This window comes from Talpa occidentalis, unplaced genomic scaffold, assembly GCF_014898055.3.
Source record: "Talpa occidentalis isolate TD23 unplaced genomic scaffold, MPIMG_talOcc4v2.1 talOcc4.9, whole genome shotgun sequence".
NCBI lineage: Eukaryota > Metazoa > Chordata > Mammalia > Eulipotyphla > Talpidae > Talpa > Talpa occidentalis.
In genome coordinates, this window is record NW_023605305.1 from 118004954 (window position 1) to 118025467 (window position 20514).

General features: G+C 71.4%; 1 protein-coding gene across 1 annotated transcript; it reads left to right on the top strand.

Annotated features, from left to right (window-relative positions):
- Positions 1 to 5325: 5325 nt before the first annotated feature.
- Positions 5326 to 19386, top strand: WNT9A (Wnt family member 9A). Its single transcript, XM_037499079.1, has 4 exons — positions 5326 to 5500; positions 16518 to 16774; positions 17340 to 17602; positions 18913 to 19386. Exons 1-4 carry the CDS (start codon positions 5382 to 5384, stop codon positions 19384 to 19386), a joined length of 1113 nt encoding a protein of 370 aa, XP_037354976.1. The 5' UTR covers positions 5326 to 5381.
- Positions 19387 to 20514: the final 1128 nt, after the last annotated feature.

Consider the following 20514-nt stretch of genomic DNA (forward strand, 5'->3'; position numbering starts at 1 on the left):
TGGGGCAGCCCAGCAGCCCCGGGCCTGTTCCACGCAGCCCTTTGGCGGCGTCTCTGAGTAGGTGCCCTGTCCACGCTGTGAGGGGCCTGCGCATGGCCTGGGCGAGGGCCCGCTGGACAGAACAGGCGGGGTCCTCTGGTCACAAGGCCCTGGGGGAGGCTGGGCCGCTGTCTCCTGGAAGAGCCGCAGAGGCCAGGGGGGCCCAGCTGAAGGCCGCAGGCCAGGTTGGAGGGAGGCAGTGGCCACGGGAGCCTGTGGGGCTGGGCCGGCCTCTGTGTGGTCCTCAGAGGCTGACTGGGAGAGCAGCGTGGGGCCGACGCACCCTACCCCCGTGCCAGGGCAGGAACCAGGGTGGTCCCGGGACATCCACCCACCCCTGCTCGGGCCCTCACCCTGCCCCCGCCCCATGGCCTCACCACCCTGTCCCCAAATGCCCAAGAGCCCCAAGACCACATTCCTCATACTGGGGGGGCTGCTGAGGTAACCTGCCCCAGGCTCGCCCCCACCCCACCTGTCACCGCTGTGCCCCAGCCGGTCGGAGAGGGTCAGTCCCCGGGACCCCTCAGCCTGGCACTGGCCCCGCGTCCTCTCTCCCGCTGGTGCCCTGGGCCAGTTGCTCCAGCCTCCCCTCAGCTGCCCTGGCCCGTCTCCCCAGCGACGCCCTCGCTGTGCTGCCCTGAGTGGCCTGGATCGTGGCCCTGTGGGCATGCACAGAAAGGCTCCTCAGGGACCCCAGCACCCCCGGCCTCTCTGGCCCAGGGCCCAGGGCCCATGGAAGTGCGTCCTGCACCTTGTTTCCCTGATTCTAAAGTCTGTCTAGTCCTGCCAGGCCTGTTGGTGGGAAGCTGGGCTGTGACTTCTGCCCCTTTGAAGTGGTCCATGTGTTCTCTGACCTGCTGGGTGGGTGCCCCCCGCCCAACTGGGCTCAGTGACCCCTGGGTACACGTGGCCTGGCTGCACTGGCACAGATGATGGGGCAGGAGTAAGAGGCAGTGCCCTCCCGGGTCTGGCATCGGGGCCAGGTGTGTCCTGGGGAGCTGGGCCTCCAGCTGAGGAGCGGCCACTCAGAGACGGCTGACCCTGCACAGCTGCGGAGCTGTCCATGCAGGCAGGAGGGATAGCATACAGTGCCCGGAGGCCTCGGCCCTGGTGCCGCCGCCCCAGCCCGGCCTCAAGAGGCCGCTCGAGGCCCACGCCCCGCCTCCCCCGGGCTCCCAGGCCATGCTCTGCGCTGCCGGCTGCCTGCAAGCCCCACATGGACTGTTCCTGGGGTGCGGGCTGAGCACCCCCTCCTTCCCCACTCAACTCCAGCTGGCCCTGAGCCCCCATGGGCCCCCCCACCCCCATGGGCTCCATCTGGGTCCCAAGCCCAGCACCTCCGTCGCCAGAGGGAGCTGAACTTGGCCCTGCCCCTCTACACAGGCGGACGACACAGCCGCGCAGGTCGCCCTGGAGACAGCGAAAGGTGCTGTCCCGTGGGGCCTTCTAGGTGTGGGCACCACAGACAGCCCCCCACGTGCCAGCCATGGTGCGGCAGGCCCTGGACACGCCAGAGGCCCCGGCTGCCTCCCTGGGCCCTCGGCCTCCGTGTACCTGCAACACTATCAGGCCCTCACACGGGGGAGATGAGAGTGTTCAGGCCCTCGGCCGAGTCAGCCTTAGCCTGGCAATGGAGGAAGCACCAGCAGGCGAGGCCGGAGCCAGGCATCTCGCTCGGCTGAGCACACGGAGGAGATGGAAGGACAGCAGCAGGCTGGGAGCAGGGCCCGGCAGGAGGTAGGGAGGCCAGCCCCCAGGGAGGAGGCGAGGCCTGGGCTGTGGATCCTAATGCCCAGTGCTCCAGCCACTGGGGGTGGGGGAGAGGGTACAAAGGGACAGCCTACGTGGACATCAGAGCCGGGAAGGCCCATGCTGTGGGGGCTGGGCCTGGTGCCCCTGGACGGTGGGGAGAGCTGGCCGCAGCAGGGCCAGCCGGGGTCAGGACTCACCCAGAGAAACGCAACTTACTCGCCTGCAAAGCTAGAGGTGAGTGTTGCTAAAGCAGCTTTGAGCAGGACAGAAAGTGGGAGCGAGGGTCCCACTGACGGCCATGCCCCGGCCTGGAGGCCTCCGGGAGACCGTGCCCGGAGCTGCACCCAGGGGGGACTCAGCCCAGAAGCCAGTCCCTGAGGCAGACTGGCCGCGCCCCTGGGGGTGGCAGGAGAGCTCCAGAGCCGTGGGCACGCCCAGGGCCTGGGCACAGATAGGGCGCGCAAGTGCGGGGCCCTGGCTCCTCCTCCTGTCCTGGTGCTTGGGAGGGTGGCTGGGGCAGACCAGGGGTGCGGGAACTGCCACCCTCTCCAGCCTTAGACCGGGTAGTGGGGGTGCTGTGCACCTGGCAGAGGCTGGCGCAGTGAGCCCAGGGCACCTGGGCTGGCAGAGCTCTGTGTCCACTTGGCCACTGCCCCAGGATAGGCCATGCACCAGGCACCGCCAGGGTGTGCGTGCCGGCCAGGAGGCCCAACTCGACGGTGGGCTGGACGCTGGCCTGGATACAGCCGCACCCTTGCCGGAATGCCCACTGGGTGAGCTGGGTGCCCTCCGGTGGAGATGCTGCGGGGAAGCTGGAGCCCGGGTCACCAGACGCCGGACCCTTCCCTCGCTGGCCTCCAGGGGGCAGCCTGGCCACACGGGGGTGGTTGCTGGGAGGGTCTGCCTTCTGCTTCCCAGCCCCAGCTGTGCGAGGGAGGGCCTCTTCCCTCCCCTCTCCCTGACACACACACACACACACACACACACACACACACGCACACACACGCACACACACATGCAGACACGCGCACACCCCAGCCCATGAGCTCATTCTGCCCACGGCTGGCAGGCTGGGTGGGATCCTTCTGCTTGGGCTCTTTGTCCAGCTCAGTTTCAAATGACTCACGAGTGGCTGTCGCTCCCCCGGGAGACCCCCTGCCTGGCCCCGTAAACCTTCCCAATTAGGCCGCGTTTCCTGATCTGTGCGCTGGGCCCAGCCTCCAGACCACCCAGCGTCCTGGAGCCCAGAGTGGGGCCCAGGGCTCCCGAACCCCTCCCCCATCGTGCTGCTGGCTGGGAAACTGAGGCTGGAGGTGGGAGGAGGGGTGGGTTGAGCTGTGCGTGCGAACCCCCACGGGCCTGTCCCCTCATTCTGTTTTTCTCACTGTCTCTGCCTCCCTGTCGGTCTCTCTCCCATCTGTCTCTAGCACCAGGGGAAAGAGATGGGAGGATGCACGGCCAGTGGGCTGCAGGGGGCGGCCCGTGCGTGGTGGGGTCTCCGGCAGCTGGAGCTTCAGGGCCCAGGACTGACCCCGCCTCTGCCCTCTGCCCCCTTCCAGGGAGCGCCCTCGCTGCACTGTGCCCCGGGGCCGGGCCGGAGAGCACGGAGTCTGCCCTCAGCCCTGTTGGGAATGTGAGGGGGCCGGGTGGCCTCCAGCCCCTCACTCTGCCTGGCACCTGTGCCTGCCCTGGGCCGGCCACAGCCTGCCCCATGGCTCCGGGGGCCTCTCAGGGCACGTGAGCTGGGGCCCAGCAGGCCAGCACGAGCGGGCGTGAAGTGCCATCCACCAGGGATGCCCCAGCAGGACGCTGGTGCCCAAGCTGGTGCCCAGGAGCGGTGCGAGAAAGGGCCAGCCAGGGACGGCCATCAGGTGTGTCCCCCAGTGGCCACATGTCCTTTGAGGGCTGACTCAGTCAAGTTTCCTGGCTTCCGTTTGCCACCCAAGCCAAGCAGGCAAGGCGGGAACTGGGGCCCAGAGATGCGAGGTCCCCCTGAGGAGTTCCAGTCTCACCAGGAGCTCTGAGGGGGCCACCTCGGGCCTCCCCTCCTGCCTGAAGACCCCTGCCACGGAAGGGGGCAGGCACAGGTGGGGACCCCAGGTCTGGAGACCCCCACAGAGGAGCGCCTCGCAGCATCTGCCAGGCTGGGGCCGGGGGGCCCTCCTGGGCCAGGGCAGTCTCGCGCAAGGCCTGGCTGAGGCTGGCCTCGTAGGCCTTGCTGACTGTCTCCGGCAGGTACCCGGGGGCCTGGCTGGGCTGCGGGGTGGCTGTGGTGGGCCATGCAGGGCTGGCTGGGCCCTCTGCCGGCCACCTCCTTCCTGGACTTGCTGGGCGGCCGGCGAGAGTCCTCCGTGGAAGGGAGCTTTGTACTGCTGCAGCGCCTTCCAGAAACACATTTACAATCTCACACTTCATTTTTCTTGGATGCGACCTCCGTGCTTTTAAACATGTCATCACTCCAAGTCCCCCGTCCCGCGCAGCGCGTCCCCGGAGTGGGAGCCAGCGCCTCAGGTGGAGCTGTGGGGCGGGGGCCAGGCACCCACACGCGCAGCCTGGGTGGCCGGGGCTGCTGCCCTGCGGGCGAGGTGGCCTCTGGAAGCGGGCGGGGAGCTCCCCTGCGCGGGTCCGGGATGCAGGAGGACCAGAGCAGGACCGCGGGGCTCGGCGCAGCCAGCCACGGCTCCTGCGCGCAGAGGGCACTGGATGGGGACACGAGGCTCAGAAAGGCCGGGCAGGCCGGTGCCTCCTCTCTCCGCTGCCCTCGGCGGGCGGCCACACACCAGGAGGCCCCGGGCGGGGCCAGGGCGGCTTCCCGGGCGGGGCTGGGCGGGTGCCGGGCGCTGTCTGCGCGTTTCTCCTCGGCGCGCCTCGCAGCCCGGGCGGCGGCCCCTGCCCTGCGCAGTCGCGGCGGCGCGGTCCTCCGAGCGCAGCCCAGCACGCGTGGGGCGCAGGGAGGGGCCCCCCAGCAGCTCCCGTGGGCGCGGCCCCGCTCCCCTGCTCCCGGGCAGCGGACGCCGGGCCGGGCCGGGCCGGGCCGGGCCGGGCCGGGCCGGGCCGGGCCGGGCCGGGGAGGCGCGGTCTGCGTCGCTTGGGTGCGGCCCCCGCGCGGGCAGAGCGCGCCGGCCCGGCCCGGCCCCGGGGCTCCGGCGCGACGGGCGGGTCCAGGGGGCGGCGCGGAGGGGGGGCGCCGGCCGTGACCTCGGACGCGAGAGGCTCCCCGAGGCCAGGGCGCCCCGCGCGGCGCGGCCGGGGCCCAGCAGGGGGCGGGCGGGCCCCGCCGCCCGGGCGGTCACCTGCCCGCGCCCCGCGCCCTCCGCGGCCGGCCCGGCGGCCGCCGCGTCCCCGCGCCCGCGCCCGCGCGCGCCGCCCCCCGCGGGCGGGCGCGGCCCGGACCCGCCCCCGGAGGGCGGGGCGCGCGGGGGGCGGGCGGCGGGCGGGCGGCCTCGGGTTGCGGCCCGCCCCGGCGCCGGCGTGGCCCCGCCCCGGGCCGGGAGGGGCCGGGCCCGCCGGCCGCGCCCCGCCCCGGCCGCGCGCCGGGCGCTATAAGAGGGCGGCGGCCGCGGCGCGCCCTGCGCGGAGCCGGGAGCGCGATGGTCAGCGCCGCGGCGCGGCAAGATGCCGGAGGGGCCCCCGCTGGCGCGCTGGCCGGCCGCGGCCTTCGCGCTGACGCTGCTGCTCGCCGCGCTGCGCCCTCGGCCGCCTACTTCGGGTAGGTGCCTGCGGCGGGCGGCGGGCGGGCGGGCGGGCGGGCGGGCGGGGGCGCGCGGCCGCGGGCGGGGCCGGGCGGGGGCGGCCGGCGGGGGCGCGGCCGGCCGGACCCGGGGCGCCCCGCGGCGGGCGGGGCGCGGGCGCGGGGACCCCCGCCCCGCCGGGCCGGGCCGCCGAGCGCGCGGCGCCTGCGTCCCCGCCGCGCCGCCCCGCCCCGCGCCCGCGGGAAGTTAATTCAACAACAACAGAAAATACGCTCAAAATCCAGATGTTCCCCGCTCCGAGCCCCGCGGGGAGGCGGCTCCGGCCGGAGGAGTTTGTTTTCCTGGCGCTGCGCCTCCCGCGCCGCTCGCGCGGCCGCCCCGGGCGCGCCTGTCGCACCGGCCCGAGCGCGGGGCCCCGGCGGGCCCGACGCCGCCTCCCGCGGGCCCGGGCCGGCCCCGGCGCTCCGGCGCGCCCGCCCCCCGCGCCCCGCGCCCCCGCGCCCGCGCCCGCCCGGCGCCCGCCCGGCGCCCGGCCCGCGCCCCCGGGCCCTGGGGGCGCGCAGGGGCGCCCGCGGGCTGGGGCGCGGCCGGGCGCGCGGCGCCCCCCGCCGCCTCCCCCGCCCGGCGCCGCCCGTCACCTGCTCCGCCGCGCGCCCGGCCGGCAGGGGGCCCCGTCGGCGCGGGATGCGGGCGCGGGCCGCGAGCCCTGCAGGTGTATCCTGTTCTCAAAGAAAATAAAATATTTTCCTGGGAAACTTTCCCTTTGTGTTTTTCTTTCTCCGCCTGCGCCTTTCTCCTGGGTCGTCTCCCGGGGTCAGCCCGGTGTCTCCGGCCCGGCCCGCCCTCCCCGGCTCTGGCGCGGCTGGGCCCGGCTTCGCCCGGCGGGCAGGAGGAGGGCCGGAGCCGCGGGCAGGAGGAGGGCCGGAGCCGGCCGTCTGGCCGCAGGTCGGCGTGAGTCACGGGCCTGGGCAGCCGCGGCGCCTCGGGCCCTGCAGCCCCGCGCGGGGCAGCGGCTCGGGCACACCCGGGCTGGTCTGCGCGGCCGCTCGGGAGACGGGGCTGGCGGGGCCTCCCCGCTCGCCTCCCCGCCCCGGCCCGGCCTGCGCGTGGGCCCGGCGGCCGTCGGCGGGGCTGCGGGAGAGCCCTGCCCCGCGCCGCTTGTGCCACCTGTGCTGGCCCCGCGCAGGCGGACGCCTGGGGTCCTGCGGGCGGGGGCGCGGCTGTCAGAGGTGCGGCTCGGGGCGGGCGGGAGCACGGGCAGCGCCAGGCGCTGGGCCTGGCCCACGGAGGCCAGGGCGGGGCGGCCGGCCGGGGTCTCTCTCCGCGCAGGGCTGCCTTCTGGGCCAGAGGGACCGGCCGCCGGGCCTGGGGCCTTTGCTCCGGCCTGGCCAGGGAGGGCGGAGCGGGCGGCCCAGCAGTGACAGGAGCTGCCGGGCCTCTCCGCGGTGCCCCGCGGCTCCCGGCGCGCCGAGGGAGCCGGGAGCTGCGATCCAGGCCGCTTCTCCCTTCCCCCTCTCGAAAGCCCTGCCTGGCACGAGGCTCCCAGGCAGGAACGCAGCTCCAGTTACAGCCCAGAAACCCAGAGAGGCTGGCCTGGGGGAGGGTCACGTGGGCAGGAGCCCTCCCCACCCCCTCCCGGCGGCCTCAACCCAACCGCCTGCCGGGCCGGCCCTGCTGCCCCTGCTCACCTCAGCCACCAGGCGGGACCCCGGGCCCCTGCCCGCCGGGAGGGGCACGCCTCGCTGGCTGCGGGCCCGGCCACGAGCAGCAGGTGGTGCGTCCGTCTGGGTGTCCTGGGCTGCAGGGCTGTCTGCGCCGGGCTGGACAGCCTGGCCCGGTGCCCTCTGGAAGGAGGGGTGAGCCGGCCCCAGCAGCAAGGGGCCAGCCAGAGGTTTCGGGGGCAGACTTGGGCCCGGCGCGGGGCCTAGGTGCTTGAGCGCCTCGGACTGTGCTGGCAGGGAGGACTCTCCTGCGCCCTGCCCCTTCTTGGCATCCTCTTGGGGAGAGGCTGGAGCTGCTCAGGAAGGGCAGCCCTGACCCGGGGGCGTGCCTGGGCTCCCCCACGCCTGCCCTTTCTTACGGATACTGGGGGCTGGGGCATCCCCAGCAGGGGGCTGGGGGCAGGTGCGGGGAGGGAGCCCCGAGACTCCCCTGAGGGGCGCTCTTCTGAAGCAGCAGAGTGGTGTCCTGCGAGCCTGGGTGCGCCCCTAGTGTTGCCGCACCCTTTCCTCTGTGGCTGGCTCGGGAGAGCCCAGGCCTGCTCCGGGAGGGAGCGGCCCACACGGCCCTAGAGCTCCCTCCTGCCGGCACCATCTCTCTCTTTTTTTTCCTTTTAAAAATTTATTTATTTATTTATCTATACAAGCACTGGGGACAGTCAGAAGCGCGGGAGGGTGAGAGAATTCACCAGAGCCAGAGCGGGGAGCAGAGCAGGCAGAAGGACCGAAGGACACTGCTGGGGGAGCAGCGGGCGGCAGGAGGGGTCTGTTGCGCCATGCGGGACCCTTGCTGCCGCTGGAGGCTGGGGATGGAACCGGCGCTGCAGAGGCTGCGGGCAGCTTCACAGCCCAGCGCTCAACTGCTGCGCCACCGGGGAGGCCCTGGCACCATCTCTTGAGGACAGATGGGGTGCCTGGACCCCTGTGGGTCCCAGCCGAGAGTGCAAAGCGGCTCCTGCTCCTGAGACACCCCCTCCCTGTGAGGCTCGGCCTAGAGGGCCGGGTTTTGAGGCTTCAGCACATCTGCTGGGCTGCGTGGCCAGCACTGCTGTGATTCCAGAGTGTCCCAGTCGCCCGCCCCACGCATCTCAGGTGCCAAGCGCTGCCTGCCCGAGGCCCCTCCCTCGCCAAGGGCGCGCAGTCCAGGCTGCCCCCCGCGCCAGCCTGGCTGTGATGGATGGCCGCGCACGTCTTCTTGCGTGTGCTTGCGTTTCCCCCGGGGGTTGTGCCTGGAGCAGAACTGCTGGATCAGAGGAGAATTCTCCGCGTGACTTTTGGAGGAGCAGGATGTCCCTCCACTTACACCCCCACGGGCCGCAAGGCTTCCCTCGCTCCCTGGCCTCTCTGGCCTTGTTCTCTGCTTTTCAAAAAGCTGCTTTTGCCATCAGGGTGGGTCGAAACAGCAGCTCCTTGCAGTTCTGGTCAGCACCTTCTGCGGCTGTGGCCACCGACTTGTGTGTCGCCTTTGGGGAATTGTCAGACCCGCTGCCCAGGTTTTGGTCAGGTCGCCTGTCATCTCGTTGGGTTTCAGGAGCTCTTTATTTATGCTGGGCCCAGGCAAGCCTGCCTCCTGACCAGCAAGGCAGCAAGCTGTCCCGCCCCTGCCCAGAGGCTGGGCTCAGGCCTCAGCATACTTCCTCCTGTCCGGGCCTCCCTGACCACAGGGCACCGGCGTCAGGAGGCCCCCTTCTTCCAAAGCCTGACCCGGGGCCCAGTGGGCTCAGGAGCCGCCCTGGCGGGGCCGTGCTGCTGGGCTGTGCTTCCCGCAGCTGCGCGCAGGGGGCCGTGCCCCTCACCCCGCCTGGCGGTGAGGCCACCTCTGCTGCCCCCAAGGACTAGGCGCACTGGCTGCTGGGCGGAGGGTGCCCAGCGGTCCCTGGAGTGGGTGGAGGGGACGGAAAGCTGGGCGCAGGGTTGTGCCCGAGGTGGACAGCTGGGCCGGCAGCCCCGTGTGTGCTGGGGTGTCCGGGTGACCCTGGGGGTGGCTGTGGGCTGAGCAGCAGATCTTGGAATCAGGTAGAGACGCATCCCAGCAGTGCCCAGGCAGCCCACCCTGTGTGGGCCTGTGAGGGGCCAGGTGTGGGGTGGGGAGGCCTGTGTGGTGTGGGCTCTGGGAAGGGGCCTGCCGGCGTGACCTGGGGGGATGGAGGTGCGCGGGAGGGGCCAGGCCCGCCCAGGAGGAGCTACTCAACCCCGTCTGGGCTGGTCTGCTTGGCGGTCTGAGGCCGCGGCGGCAGGTGCTCCGGCGGGTGGTGGGCGCCCGCGGGTGCAGGCCAGGCCTAGGCGGGCGGGAGACCCACCTGGCTCCCTCAGCTGCGCGAGCAGATGTCCCGGCACAGCCGGCGGCGTCTGGATGGGACAGCTGGCCTGGTCTGCTCCCGTCCTCGCGCTGTGGCCCAGCACCCGCTGCTGAGGCACCGTGGCCGGCTGGCGCCTAGGGCGGGCGTGGGGACAAAAGGCCAGCATGGGGGACCATCCTCCTGGGGAGCACCCCCGGTGGCGGGGCTTCCCTGGCATAGAAGGCGATGCCTGTTGCGGGGCCTAGTCCTGGGGCTCCTCCCTCTGTGCATTGTCCCCATGGGGGCCGCCGCACCCACCGCTCACCCGCAGGCCAGCCCTGTGTCATGGGGTGGTGGTGGAAGAGGCCCCTCTGTAGCCGCCGCCTCCAGGCTGCCGTCGGGCTGTGCGCTCTGTCTGTGGGCGGCCCGTCCCCGGGGCCCTGGCCGGGTCTTCCTGGAGGGCCTCTTCCCCAGCCCTGGCCGCATGCCTGAGGCCTGCGGGGCTCCAGCCCGGCTCTCGCTCTGGCCCCGGCCACCCCTGGCGGCCCCGACTCCGGGGACCGCACCAGCTTGTGCCGTGGACTCTGGGGCCGGGTGGGCATAGCAGCCCCAGCCGCGGGCCCGGGAGCTGGCTGGACGCTGAGGCAGGGCCCTGCGGAGCTCGGGCGTGGGAGGCCCCGCGGTGAGGCAGCAGGGTTGGGGTGACGCGGGCACCTGGAGGGGCAGCCGGGCCAGTGGCAGGTGGCTGGGCCGGGTGGGGCGGCAGCGGCAGCCGGGGCCGACCTGGGTGGCAGCGGGGCCCGGCTCCGTGACCTGAGGCCCGGCCGCCTGGGCCTTCCCGCCCCTCCCCGCGGTTCCCGGCTGGCCCGCTGCCTCGGGCCGCAGGAGGAAGCCCGGCCGCCCAGCTGGCAGGCCCGCCTCGGACGAGGGAATGGAAAAAGGCAAACCTCAGGCTGCGTTTGTTTTTCTTCGCGATACCTGAGGTAGACGCGGCCAGGGGAAGTGGCCTGGAGGTCTGGGCCGCCGGGAGAGGCTGCCAGCGACTCCCAGGCCAGAGGACGTCAGAGACGCGTCCGGAGGCCTTGTCGCCCGGACAGATGGAGCCGCCGCGGCCACCCCGGGCCACCCGCGGGGCGGGCCCCGTCTGCCGGCAGGGGGCTGGTCGCCGAGGGGGGGCCCTGCATCTTGGGGCCCAATTCCCTCCCACCTGTCCTGGGGTATCGGCCCGGCAGCCTGTGGCCTCCTGGAGACTGCGCCGACCCGGCCCAGAGGTGGCTGCACTGGTCCTCCATGGAGCTCTGTGTGCTGCTGCGGCCACCAGCGGGCCTGGTCCCGGGCAGCTCCAGCGTCCTGCTCTGATTGGGCGGTCAGCCAGTTCTGGGGCGAGGGTGGGCTGTGCCCTGCATCTGGACACCAGTGCCACGCCTGGCTGCAGGCTGTGGGTCACGGCCATGTGGGGATTGAGGGGTGAGCTGAGCCCGAGTCGGCCAGTGCCCCGGGGGGGTGGGGGGTGGAGCAGGGGGCTGACCGAAAGGCCCCCTGCCCTGGCCTGTGGGTGCCGTGAGGGGCGGGCAGGGGCCTGGTGGCCCTCTCAGTGCGGGGCCAGCGGCCCCAGGGACACAGGGTGCTGGCCTGGCGGGTGCCCAGCCCCATGCTTGGGTGGGGGCCGCGGGGCATGGTGGGGGGGGGACAGGGGGATGGAGGGTTAATCTCAGAGCCGTTTTCTCAGCACTTGAGTTTGTTTTGAATTTGATTCACACAGAAACGAAACACCGTCTGGTGGGCTGAGGTTTCCTTGGCAGGGCGCTGCGCTTCTGAGACTCGGGCCGCCCGCCCTCCGCCCCGCCGTCCGGCTCCCACACCCCAAGCAGGGCTGCGGGCAGGGTGGCCCTGGCGTGGCCGGGCCTGCGGGTAGGAGGCAGGGCCCTTGGCCCCTGTCCATTGGCCCATCTCCCAGCACGGAGGCTGCGGGCGGGCCTGGGCGGTGCGGGACCAGCCATCCCCCGTTGCCACCTGCACGGCCCCCCCTCTGGCAGTGCCCGTCTGGCCACCTGGTTGCCGGGAGCAGGTGTGAGGGAGTGTGGTGGAGGGGCGCTGAGGGGCAGCTGGTCCCCGCAGCCCCCGGCCTCACCTATGGGGGCTCTGGCGTCTCCGGGTCTGTCCATCCCCAGTTCTTTCCTGCCCTCCTGCAGGCTGAGCTGCAGCCTGGGGTGGCCCCGAGGGCTTCTGTGCAGAGGCCTGTCCACAGCTCTGGGCTTTCCGGCAGCACGAGGCCGCCACCTCTACTGTAGACTGATGACCTCTGCGGCCACCAGCTGCCCCGCTCACAGAGCTGACCTGCGAGAGAACTGGGGTGCCCGCAGCCCCTGGCCCACGCCGCTGGGACCCCCTCTCTGCCGGGAGAGATAAGCTGGGTGTCTGCAAAGAACGAGAAACCACAAAAACTGACCCAGCAAGTTTGGAAAAACCGAGCAGAACCGGGGAAAACATTTCAGTAACGATCCGAGGCCAGATTAGAAACAGCTGAAGAGAATTAGCAAACTGGAAGGCGGATCAGAAGAAGTTACGGAGTGGCCGGCGGGGGAGGCCAGCAGCCTGCCCGAGCAGGTGGGCTGGCCGGGTGGGGGCGTCTGAGCAGAGGGCAGAGGACTTTCAGGGTCTGCTGTGTGGCTGCAGGAAGCCCGGCAGTGCCCAGGCGGGAAAAAGGAACGCTTGGCGGGGCCAGGACTCTCTGGGCCACAGACCCACGGAGGCCGCACGGGAGGGAGGCAGGGAGGCGGGTCCTCTGGGAGGAGGCCAAGCAGAGGCCTGCGGGTGCAGGCTGGGAGGGGGAGCACCGCGCTGGGGCACAGTGGGGGCCTCCGGGGTGCCCCTCCCCCACCAGGCCCAGAGGGGGGCCCACGTGGACCCAGGACAGGGGACTGAGACAGTGAGGAAAGCCTGAAATTGCTGGGGGGCACCTGGAATGAGAGGTCTGGGGGGGGGCAGCAGAGAAGCAGTGGCTGGCGGGCGGTGTGGACCGGCGAGGGCAGGCCAGAGGCGGGGAGAGGGACGCTTTGTCCCAGCTGTGAGGGGACGAGAGGGTGGCCGGCCACGGCCTCTGGGGCAGCGGTCAGCGGGCGGAGGAGCCCAGGCGCCCTTCCCGGCCCCAGGCCCACCTCCTGCCATGCACGAGGGGCGCACCCGCACCTCCAAGGGCCGAGAACAGACTCCCCGTGGAAGGCCAGTGGGGATCTGGGGGTGGGGGGGCTTCTTTTCAGGGCAGTGAAAATCCCCGCGAGTGGGGTGCACGGAGGGGTGGGATGTGCAGGCCCTGAGGGACGGCTCCTCTCAATACAGTTGCTCAGAAGGAGGACGAGGAGCTGGTGGGAACGCGTCTTCCCCCCTGGGGGGCGGCCTGCGTGGCTCTAAGGCGGGTGTATGGGCCGGGCCTCCTGGGGCGTCTAGGGTGCTGGTCAGGTTGAGCCGCATAGCCGCGGAGGGGCCCCGCCAGGCCCCGCCCCCCCACCCGGGTCCTGGCTGCCCAAGGAGTGGGGGCGGGGCCTGCGGCCATCGTGGGGCACCTGCCTGGCCCTGCTAGGGGCGCCCCTCCCCCCCCCCCCCCCCGCTCCAGCGTGGAGCAGGACCACAGCCAGGAGGAGGCCAGGGGATGGCTCATGTGGGCCCCCGGGGACAGCGAGACAGGCCTGCGGCACTGGGGACAGCCCCGAGCTGGGGAGACACTCGTTGCACACTCACTGCCCTGAGAGTCTGGTGGTGGATGTGTGTGGGGTGTGGTTTGTGGGGTGTGTGTATGTGATGTGGGGTGGTTTGTGCGGTTTGTCGTGTGTGGTTTGTGGTCTATGTATGTGGTGTGGGGGGTGTGTGGGGTGTGGTGTGTGTGGTTTGACATGTGTGGTTTGTGGTGTGTGTATGGGGGTGTGTGTGTATGTGTATGGAGGGGTGAGTGTATGTGGTGTGTGGGGGATGTTTGTGAGGTGGTGTGTGCAGTTTGTCGCATGTGGTATGTGTGGTTTGTGGTATGTGTATGTGTGTGGTGTGTGGGGTGGTGTGTGTGTGGGGTAGTATGTGCAGTTTGTCATGTGTGGTATGTGTGGTTTGTCGTGTGTGTGGGGTGGTGTATGTGGTTTGTCGTGGGGGTGTGTGAGGCATGGTTGCGCGGTTTGTCATGTGTATGGTTTGTGGTATATGTGTGGTGGGGGTACGTAGTTTGTGGTGTGGTGTCATGCGTCGTGTGTGTGTGCGTGTGTCCCCATGGAGCCTGCTGGAAGGACTCTGGCAGCAGCCAGTGGGCAGCAGGGATGCTCCTGTGGTCAGGCTGCGGGGTGGGCGAGGTGGCGCTGGCAGAGCAGGGCCCAGAGCCCGTTGGCAGCTGCGGGGCAGGGCGAGTGGCCCCGTGGAGGGGAAGGGGGTGCCTGCAGATGGGGGTCAGACTGTGGCCCTGGGGACCCTGGAGGGCCAGCGGGCAGCCCCCCACTCTGTGCTTCCTCTCGGGGACCCTGAAGGGCGGGCAGTGCTGGGGAGTGTCCGGGCCGCAGACGCCAGGCCACGCGTCACCTCTTCCCAGGAAGCGGGGGCTGGTGCTGCTGCCTGGGCCTGGCCTCCTGCCGTCCAGGGGACGGCCGTCCAGGGGGCTGCCGCTGTGGGCAGCCTGCCCAGCTTGCCTCCTCCGCACGCCTCCTGGGCAGGCCGTGCCACACTCGCCTGTCCTGGGCCAGACTCCCGCTGGGCGGTGGTGGCAGGTGCACTGGCCTAGGGTGGGCAGCGGGCTGGCCAGCCGCCTGGGGGCCCTTTCCACAAGGGCCCAGCCCCTGGAGACCAGGGAGGGGCGGGCCCCAGGCCACCAGGGTGTGGACCCTGTCAGCGCCCAGCGCCAAGAACCATGGGGGCCGCTGGGCAGCCTGGGGGGGCCCCTGAGTGGGGTCCATGCCTGCTCTGTGGAGGGGCCCCGCAGGCTGGGTTTCAGGACGCCCTTCAGCCCTGAGCTTGGGTGGGGGCCTCTCTCTCACCTCCGTTGCGCCCTGCCACAGGGCTGGATGTCTGTGGGTGGGCACGGCCTCCCTGACGACGCTTGGGGTCTGGGCACCTCTAGGAGCCGGGCACACCGGGGCCGCGCCCGCTGGGGGGGAGTTGCTCAGCTGCCCTGTCCTGCAGGAGTCTGGGCCCAGGGTTCTGTCCTGGGCCAGGCCCCCAGCCCCCCTCTGCCCGCATGTCCGCGCCCCGGACAGTTAGGGGACCTGGGGAGGGGGTGCCTTGGCACAGGAGTGGGATGGGGGCACCCCTGGGGCCCCAGCACGCGCCCACCCCGGGAGCACTGGTCCTTGGCACCCGGCCACGCCGCCCCCGCCCTTCTCAAGCAACGGCGCCCCAGCAGCCGGTGTAGGCTGCTCCCCACCCGCCGTGGGCGGCAGCAGAGGCGCGGCCTATTCAGGCCCAGAGCTGGCCGCCCTGCCCGCTGCTCCGTCCAGGGCCGGCTCCCGGGACCCAGCTCCGCTGCGCAGCCCCGGGCATGGGCCACCCCACTGGCGGGGCCGGGGCAAGGGTCCTCACCCCTGGCAGTGCTCGCGGCAGGGGGCAGTCAGGGGCCCCTGCCCTCCATGCCCTCTCCTCGCCCACGCCCAGCACTGCCCTTTCTAGCCGGGACCCAGGGGGCCAGTGGGGCAGCCTTGCCGGGGCCCTGGGGTGGCACCTGTAACTGGTTCGCTTGGGGCCTTGGCAGTAGTGCGGCTCGGAGGTGACGCAGCCATGGCCAGGTGGCTCGCCATTCTGGGCACCGCCATTCTGGGCTCGCCATTCTGGGCACCGCCGTTCTGGGCTCGCCATTCTGGGCACCGCCGTTCTGGGCTCGCCATTCTGGGCACCGCCGTTCTGGGCTCACTGTTCTGGGCACTGCCATTCTGGGCACGCCATTCTGGGCACCACCGTTCTGGGCTCACTGTTCTGGGCACTGCCATTCTGGGCACCACCGTGGATGCCCTGCCTGGGCACCGGGCGCCCGCCAACGCGGAGGCTGTCTGTGCAGGGGGATGGTGCGGCTACGCCAGGCCCCAGCGCCTGGCTTCGGACCCCCGCCCTGCTCCCTGCTTTGGCTGGGCAGCTGTCCTCAGGTGGGGCCACCTGTGAGTCAGGTGCCCACCTTAGCCCGGCACCCCCCCACCCCACCCCAGGGCCGGGCAGGAGAGGAGTCTGCGGTGACAGGCCCCACCCTGCTAGCCCCGCCCATCCCGACTAGGCCCCGCCCACCCTGCAAGGCCGTGCCCACTCTCTGCTCCTGGCCCTTGGGCGCCCTGTGCCTCCCCCTGCAACGTGGGGGTGCTCCAGGCCCGCGGTCCCTGCCCTCCTGCCATGTGCCGCAGACGCAGCTGCACCCGGTGCCTCATTCAGCTGCGAGCCTGTCCTTGGTCTGCCTGCGCCCCCTCCCATGCCTTGGCCTCCTGGCCTCAGGGAGCTGACGGAAGAGGGCTGGGCAGCAGCCATCTGGGGGTGCTTCAGACGCCCCAGAGGAGCCTCAGCCTGCTCTGTCACTGCTGGGGCCGTGAGTGGGTGCCCCAGAGGTCCTGCTCCCCTCACCCCACAGAATGCTGCCCTCTTGGCATCAGCTCCAGGACCCTGAGCTCTGGAGGGGGTTTTAGGGGCACCAAGAGGGTGAGGCCCGCTTCTGAAGAGGCCTGGTGGCCCCGGTTCCTGTGGAACCCCCAAGGGGTTGCGGTCGGAGCCCCACCTTGTCCTCACGCAAGCTGAGTGTCGGTGCTGCTGGGTGTGGACACGCCTGGGCTGCGTCAGGCCCCTGTCTGGGGCTGCTGAGGCGCTTGTGTCAGAGCGCAGAGCCGGAGAGGGTGGGCAGGCGGCTTGGTGGGCTGGCGGGATGCTGACCGTGGGGGGCTGGGCGGGGGCTGCGGGCAGGACGGGGAAGACACCTGGAGGATGCGGGTGCCCAGCTCTCCCCTGCCTGGCCTCTCCCTGGGCCCTGCCACCACCAGCCCCTTCCTCAGCGCCTGGCCCCTCACCGATGCTCACTCTGGCCCTTCTCTGCCCAGGCTGACAGGGAGCGAGCCCCTCACCATCCTCCCGCTGACTCTGGAGCCCGAGGCGGCCGCCCAGGCGCACTACAAGGCCTGCGACCGGCTGAAGCTGGAGCGCAAGCAGCGGCGCATGTGCCGCCGGGACCCGGGCGTGGCCGAGACGCTGGTAGAGGCGGTCAGCATGAGTGCGCTCGAGTGCCAGTACCAGTTCCGCTTCGAGCGCTGGAACTGCTCCCTGGACGGCCGCTACCGGGCCAGCCTGCTCCGCCGAGGTGAGGCCCGGGGCGTGCCACGCCCCCCCACCCCTCCGCGCCCCACCCCTGCCTCCGGCCCTATCCGGCCCTGCCCGCCCCCTCCCCTGCCCTTCTCCAGCCCCCTCCTGCCCCACCCCCTCCTGACCATCCCACCCCTGCCCTGCGCCTTGGCCCCTGAGGGTGCTCTTCCCCCCACCCCTGCAGTGAAGCCCTGTTCCTGGGGGGGGCAGGGTTCCCGGCGGGGCCCTGCCTGCTGTGGGAGCACAGGCCCCTCTCCTGCCTGTGGGTGCTGCTGGGGACTGGCCTGAGCCTTCCAACCTCCAGGGCAGGCAGGGCCACAGAGCCCGCCGGGGTGGGGTCAGGGGCCCTGTGACCAGGACGGCTGGGCATCACTCCCGCCCCTGACCAGTGCCGCTCGGCCTAGGGGCCTCCTGCCCAGGTGCAGGCCCCTGGTGGTGTGCCGGGGAAGGTCCGTCCCATGGCCCCACACTGCCCGGGGGTGTGGGGCTCCCTCTGGAGCCCTGCCGGGGGGAGGTGGGAGCCTGCCCCTGAGCCCTGACCCCTGACCCTGGCGGCTCCTTAGGCTTCAAGGAGACCGCCTTCCTCTACGCCATCTCCTCGGCCGGGCTGACGCACGCACTGGCCAAGGCCTGCAGCGCCGGCCGCATGGAGCGCTGCACGTGCGACGAGGCTCCGGACCTGGAGAACCGGGAGGCCTGGCAGTGGGGCGGCTGCGGGGACAACCTCAAGTACAGCAGCAAGTTCGTCAAGGAATTCCTGGGCCGGCGGCCAGGCCGGGACCTGCGGGCCCGCGTGGACTTCCACAACAACCTCGTGGGTGTGAAGGCAAGCGGGGCGGGGGGGCTCTGCCCAGCCTGCGTGCTCCAGGCCAGCGTCCCCGTGGCTCTCTGCCCGTCAGGGAGACGGGCGAGGGCTCAGGAGCAAGGGAGGCTGTGCCGCCGGTCGGGGAGAACGGCAGGCCCCCACGGGCACCGTCTCACCAAAGGGCAGCAGCACCGGGTCCCCTGCAGGGCGGGAGCCAGGCTATCCCGCCACCAAGGATGCAGGTGGACAGCAGCCGGCATGGGGGCTGGCCGGGAGTCCGGAAGGGCTGGGGCACAGTGGGCCACGTCGGGGGGTGACTCTGGTCTGGGCCCTGCAGGTGGCCGGGCTTGGCTCACGGCTGCCTGAGTACGGGGCGCTTGGCCTGCTGGGCCCTGCAGGGCTCTGGCTACAGGTGGGACTGGCCCAACAGTCTGGACCCCGCCCTGGGCCGGGCGTACCCTTGGAGGGCCCGTCGCTCCCAATGTGCACAGAGCAGCCACGCCATAGGCCCTGCCTGCGGGGTCAACCAGCACCCCAGATCTTGGGGCTGCGGGGGGCCGGCCTGTGGCGAGGGCCTCTCTCCCACTGCCGCGGTAGGTCTGTGCCTGTTGGAGCCTGCTGGGCGGAGGCAGCTGAGCCAGCCCCGGGCCCTCCGTCCGGGGAGTTCTGAGTCGTGCGTCCTGAAGGGGTCCGTTCCCCACTTTCAGCCAGAGCCCAGTTCCGCCCTTGGTGCCCCCTTGCCGGCTGGTCGTGACAGGCACGTGAGCCGTGAGCTGCAGCGTGTGGGCGAATAGCCTTTGGTTCAGCAGCCCGAGTGTCTCAACACAGCCCACTGGACGTGACTGCTGGGCCCGGCTGGAAGGCAGCCACTGCCCCTCCCCTGCCACAGGGGCCTGGGCATCTTGGCCTGCCCAACCTGGCCTCGTTTCTCTGGGGGCTCAGTGTGGATGCTCAGGCCAGAGACCCCGAGGGGGACGGGACTGGCTTGGCCGGCAGGGCTTCCCGTCCCGGAAGGTCAGGTGGGCAGCCGTCTGAGCCCTGGTGTCGGGCTGGCTATTGCAGCAGCGGGGGTCCCCTCCTTCCCGCCAGGGTTTCCACCACTGGTGCGGGCATTGCTCCCAGACCCAGCAGGGGTGCGGTCATGTCCAACCTGCCCTGGGGTCAGCTAGCTGGCTGCCTTCGCCTCTGTGGCCAGACCCAAGGCCCTGGGTGCCCGCCTGCGGCTGGGGGTGGGGGCGCAGCCAAGAGCCAGCCTGGGCGTGGGGGCGTCCCAGCCCGAGGGTGGCCATCTGGGGCGGCCGCGCGGCCCTCATGCCCGCCTCTCCCGCCAGGTGATCAAGGCCGGGGTGGAGACCACGTGCAAGTGCCACGGCGTCTCGGGCTCCTGCACCGTGCGGACGTGCTGGCGGCAGCTGGCGCCCTTCCACGAGGTGGGCAAGCGGCTGAAGCACAAGTATGAGACGGCGCTCAAGGTGGGCAGCACCACCAACGAGGCCACAGGCGAGGCTGTTTCGCCGCCGCGGGGCCGTGCCGCCGGGGCGGGGGTGGACCCGCTGCCCCGCACGCCTGAGCTGGTGCACCTGGACGACTCGCCCAGCTTCTGCCTGGCCGGTCGCTTCTCCCCAGGCACCGCAGGCCGCAGGTGCCACCGCGAGAAGAACTGCGAAAGCATCTGCTGCGGGCGTGGCCACAACACGCAGAGCCGGGCAGTGACGCGGCCCTGCCAGTGCCAGGTGCGCTGGTGCTGCTACGTGGAGTGCCGGCAGTGCACGCAGCGCGAGGAGGTCTACACCTGCAAGGGCTGAGCCCGCGCTCCGGCCCTGGCTGGGTCCCCGCGCACGCATGGGCCGGTGGGCAGGACTGCGGTGCCGACGAGCTGGCTCTGCCCCGGCCCCTCCAAGACAGGGACGGGCCTCCGCGTGCCCTCTGCCCGCACCCTGGGCTCCGAGGTCCCCTCGAGAACCCCTGCCTCGCCAGCTGTGGCAGCCCCACGACGCCTGTCCCCGGGCGTGGTGCCCCCAGGCACCCACCTGTGCCCCAGGGCCTCTGTGCCTGCGCCCCGGCCACCCTGCCCAGCACTGTCTCAGAGAGTCAAACCACTAGGAGCCAGCGGGGCTGGCACCGGCGCCCCAACACCGGCGCATCTCTGTGGAGTGATGTCAGCGACTTAAATTATTTTATTTAACTAATATATACTTTGGACGTTCCTGTCCCCTGCGTCCAGGCTGCGCTCCTGGCCAGTCTGGAGGTCCCGCCCACCCGCCCTGCCCTCCCGGCCTCTCTGCCTGATCTGCTTTGTCATTTGAAACCACTAACTCGAGGGACTCGCTGTGCTGCTGCTGCTCCCGGGACACGCAGCCGCTGCCCGCCGCTGCCCGAGATGGGCATGGCAGAGGCTGACCTGCTCTCCTGGGGGGCCACAGCAGGGGCAGACCCCTGGGCTCGTCTTGTGCGAAAGGCACAGCCCACGGTGGGTGCGGGAGGCAGGGTAGGCAGGAGCATGCTCCCTGACCGCACCTCGCTGACCTGGCTTTGAGTGTATGCACTGTGTGCCTGTGCGTGTGTGTAGGCACGTACATGCGTGTGGTGCACGGCGTGCCTATGGTGTGTGTGCGTGCACTGTGGGGTGTGTGCACTGTGGTGTGTGTGCACCGTGGTGTGTATGTGCTGTGGTGTATGTGTGAGCACTGGTGTGCGTGTGCTGTTGTGGGTACGTGTGCGTGTGAGCACTGTGGTGTGTGTGTGCTGTCGTGTGCACTGTGGTGTGTACGTGCTGTGGTGTGCACTGTGGAGAGTGTGCACCTTGTGTGCTCACCATAGTGCACATGTGTGCGCGTGTGCCCCAGTGCACTGTGCTGGCCTGGCCAGTGGTCAGCTGGGGCTGGCCCGCGTCCCCAGCTGGCCGTTCCCTGGGCCCTCCTCCAGCGGGGACG

Coding starts and splice junctions, on each gene's coding strand:
- WNT9A (XM_037499079.1), top strand. CDS start 5,382: ATGGTCAGCGCCGCGGCGCGGCAAGATGCCGGAGGGGCCCCCGCTGGC. Junction 5,501..16,517: donor CCCTCGGCCGCCTACTTCGG/GTAGGTGCCTGC, acceptor TTCTCTGCCCAG/GCTGACAGGGAGCGAGCCCC. Junction 16,775..17,339: donor GGCCAGCCTGCTCCGCCGAG/GTGAGGCCCGGG, acceptor GCGGCTCCTTAG/GCTTCAAGGAGACCGCCTTC.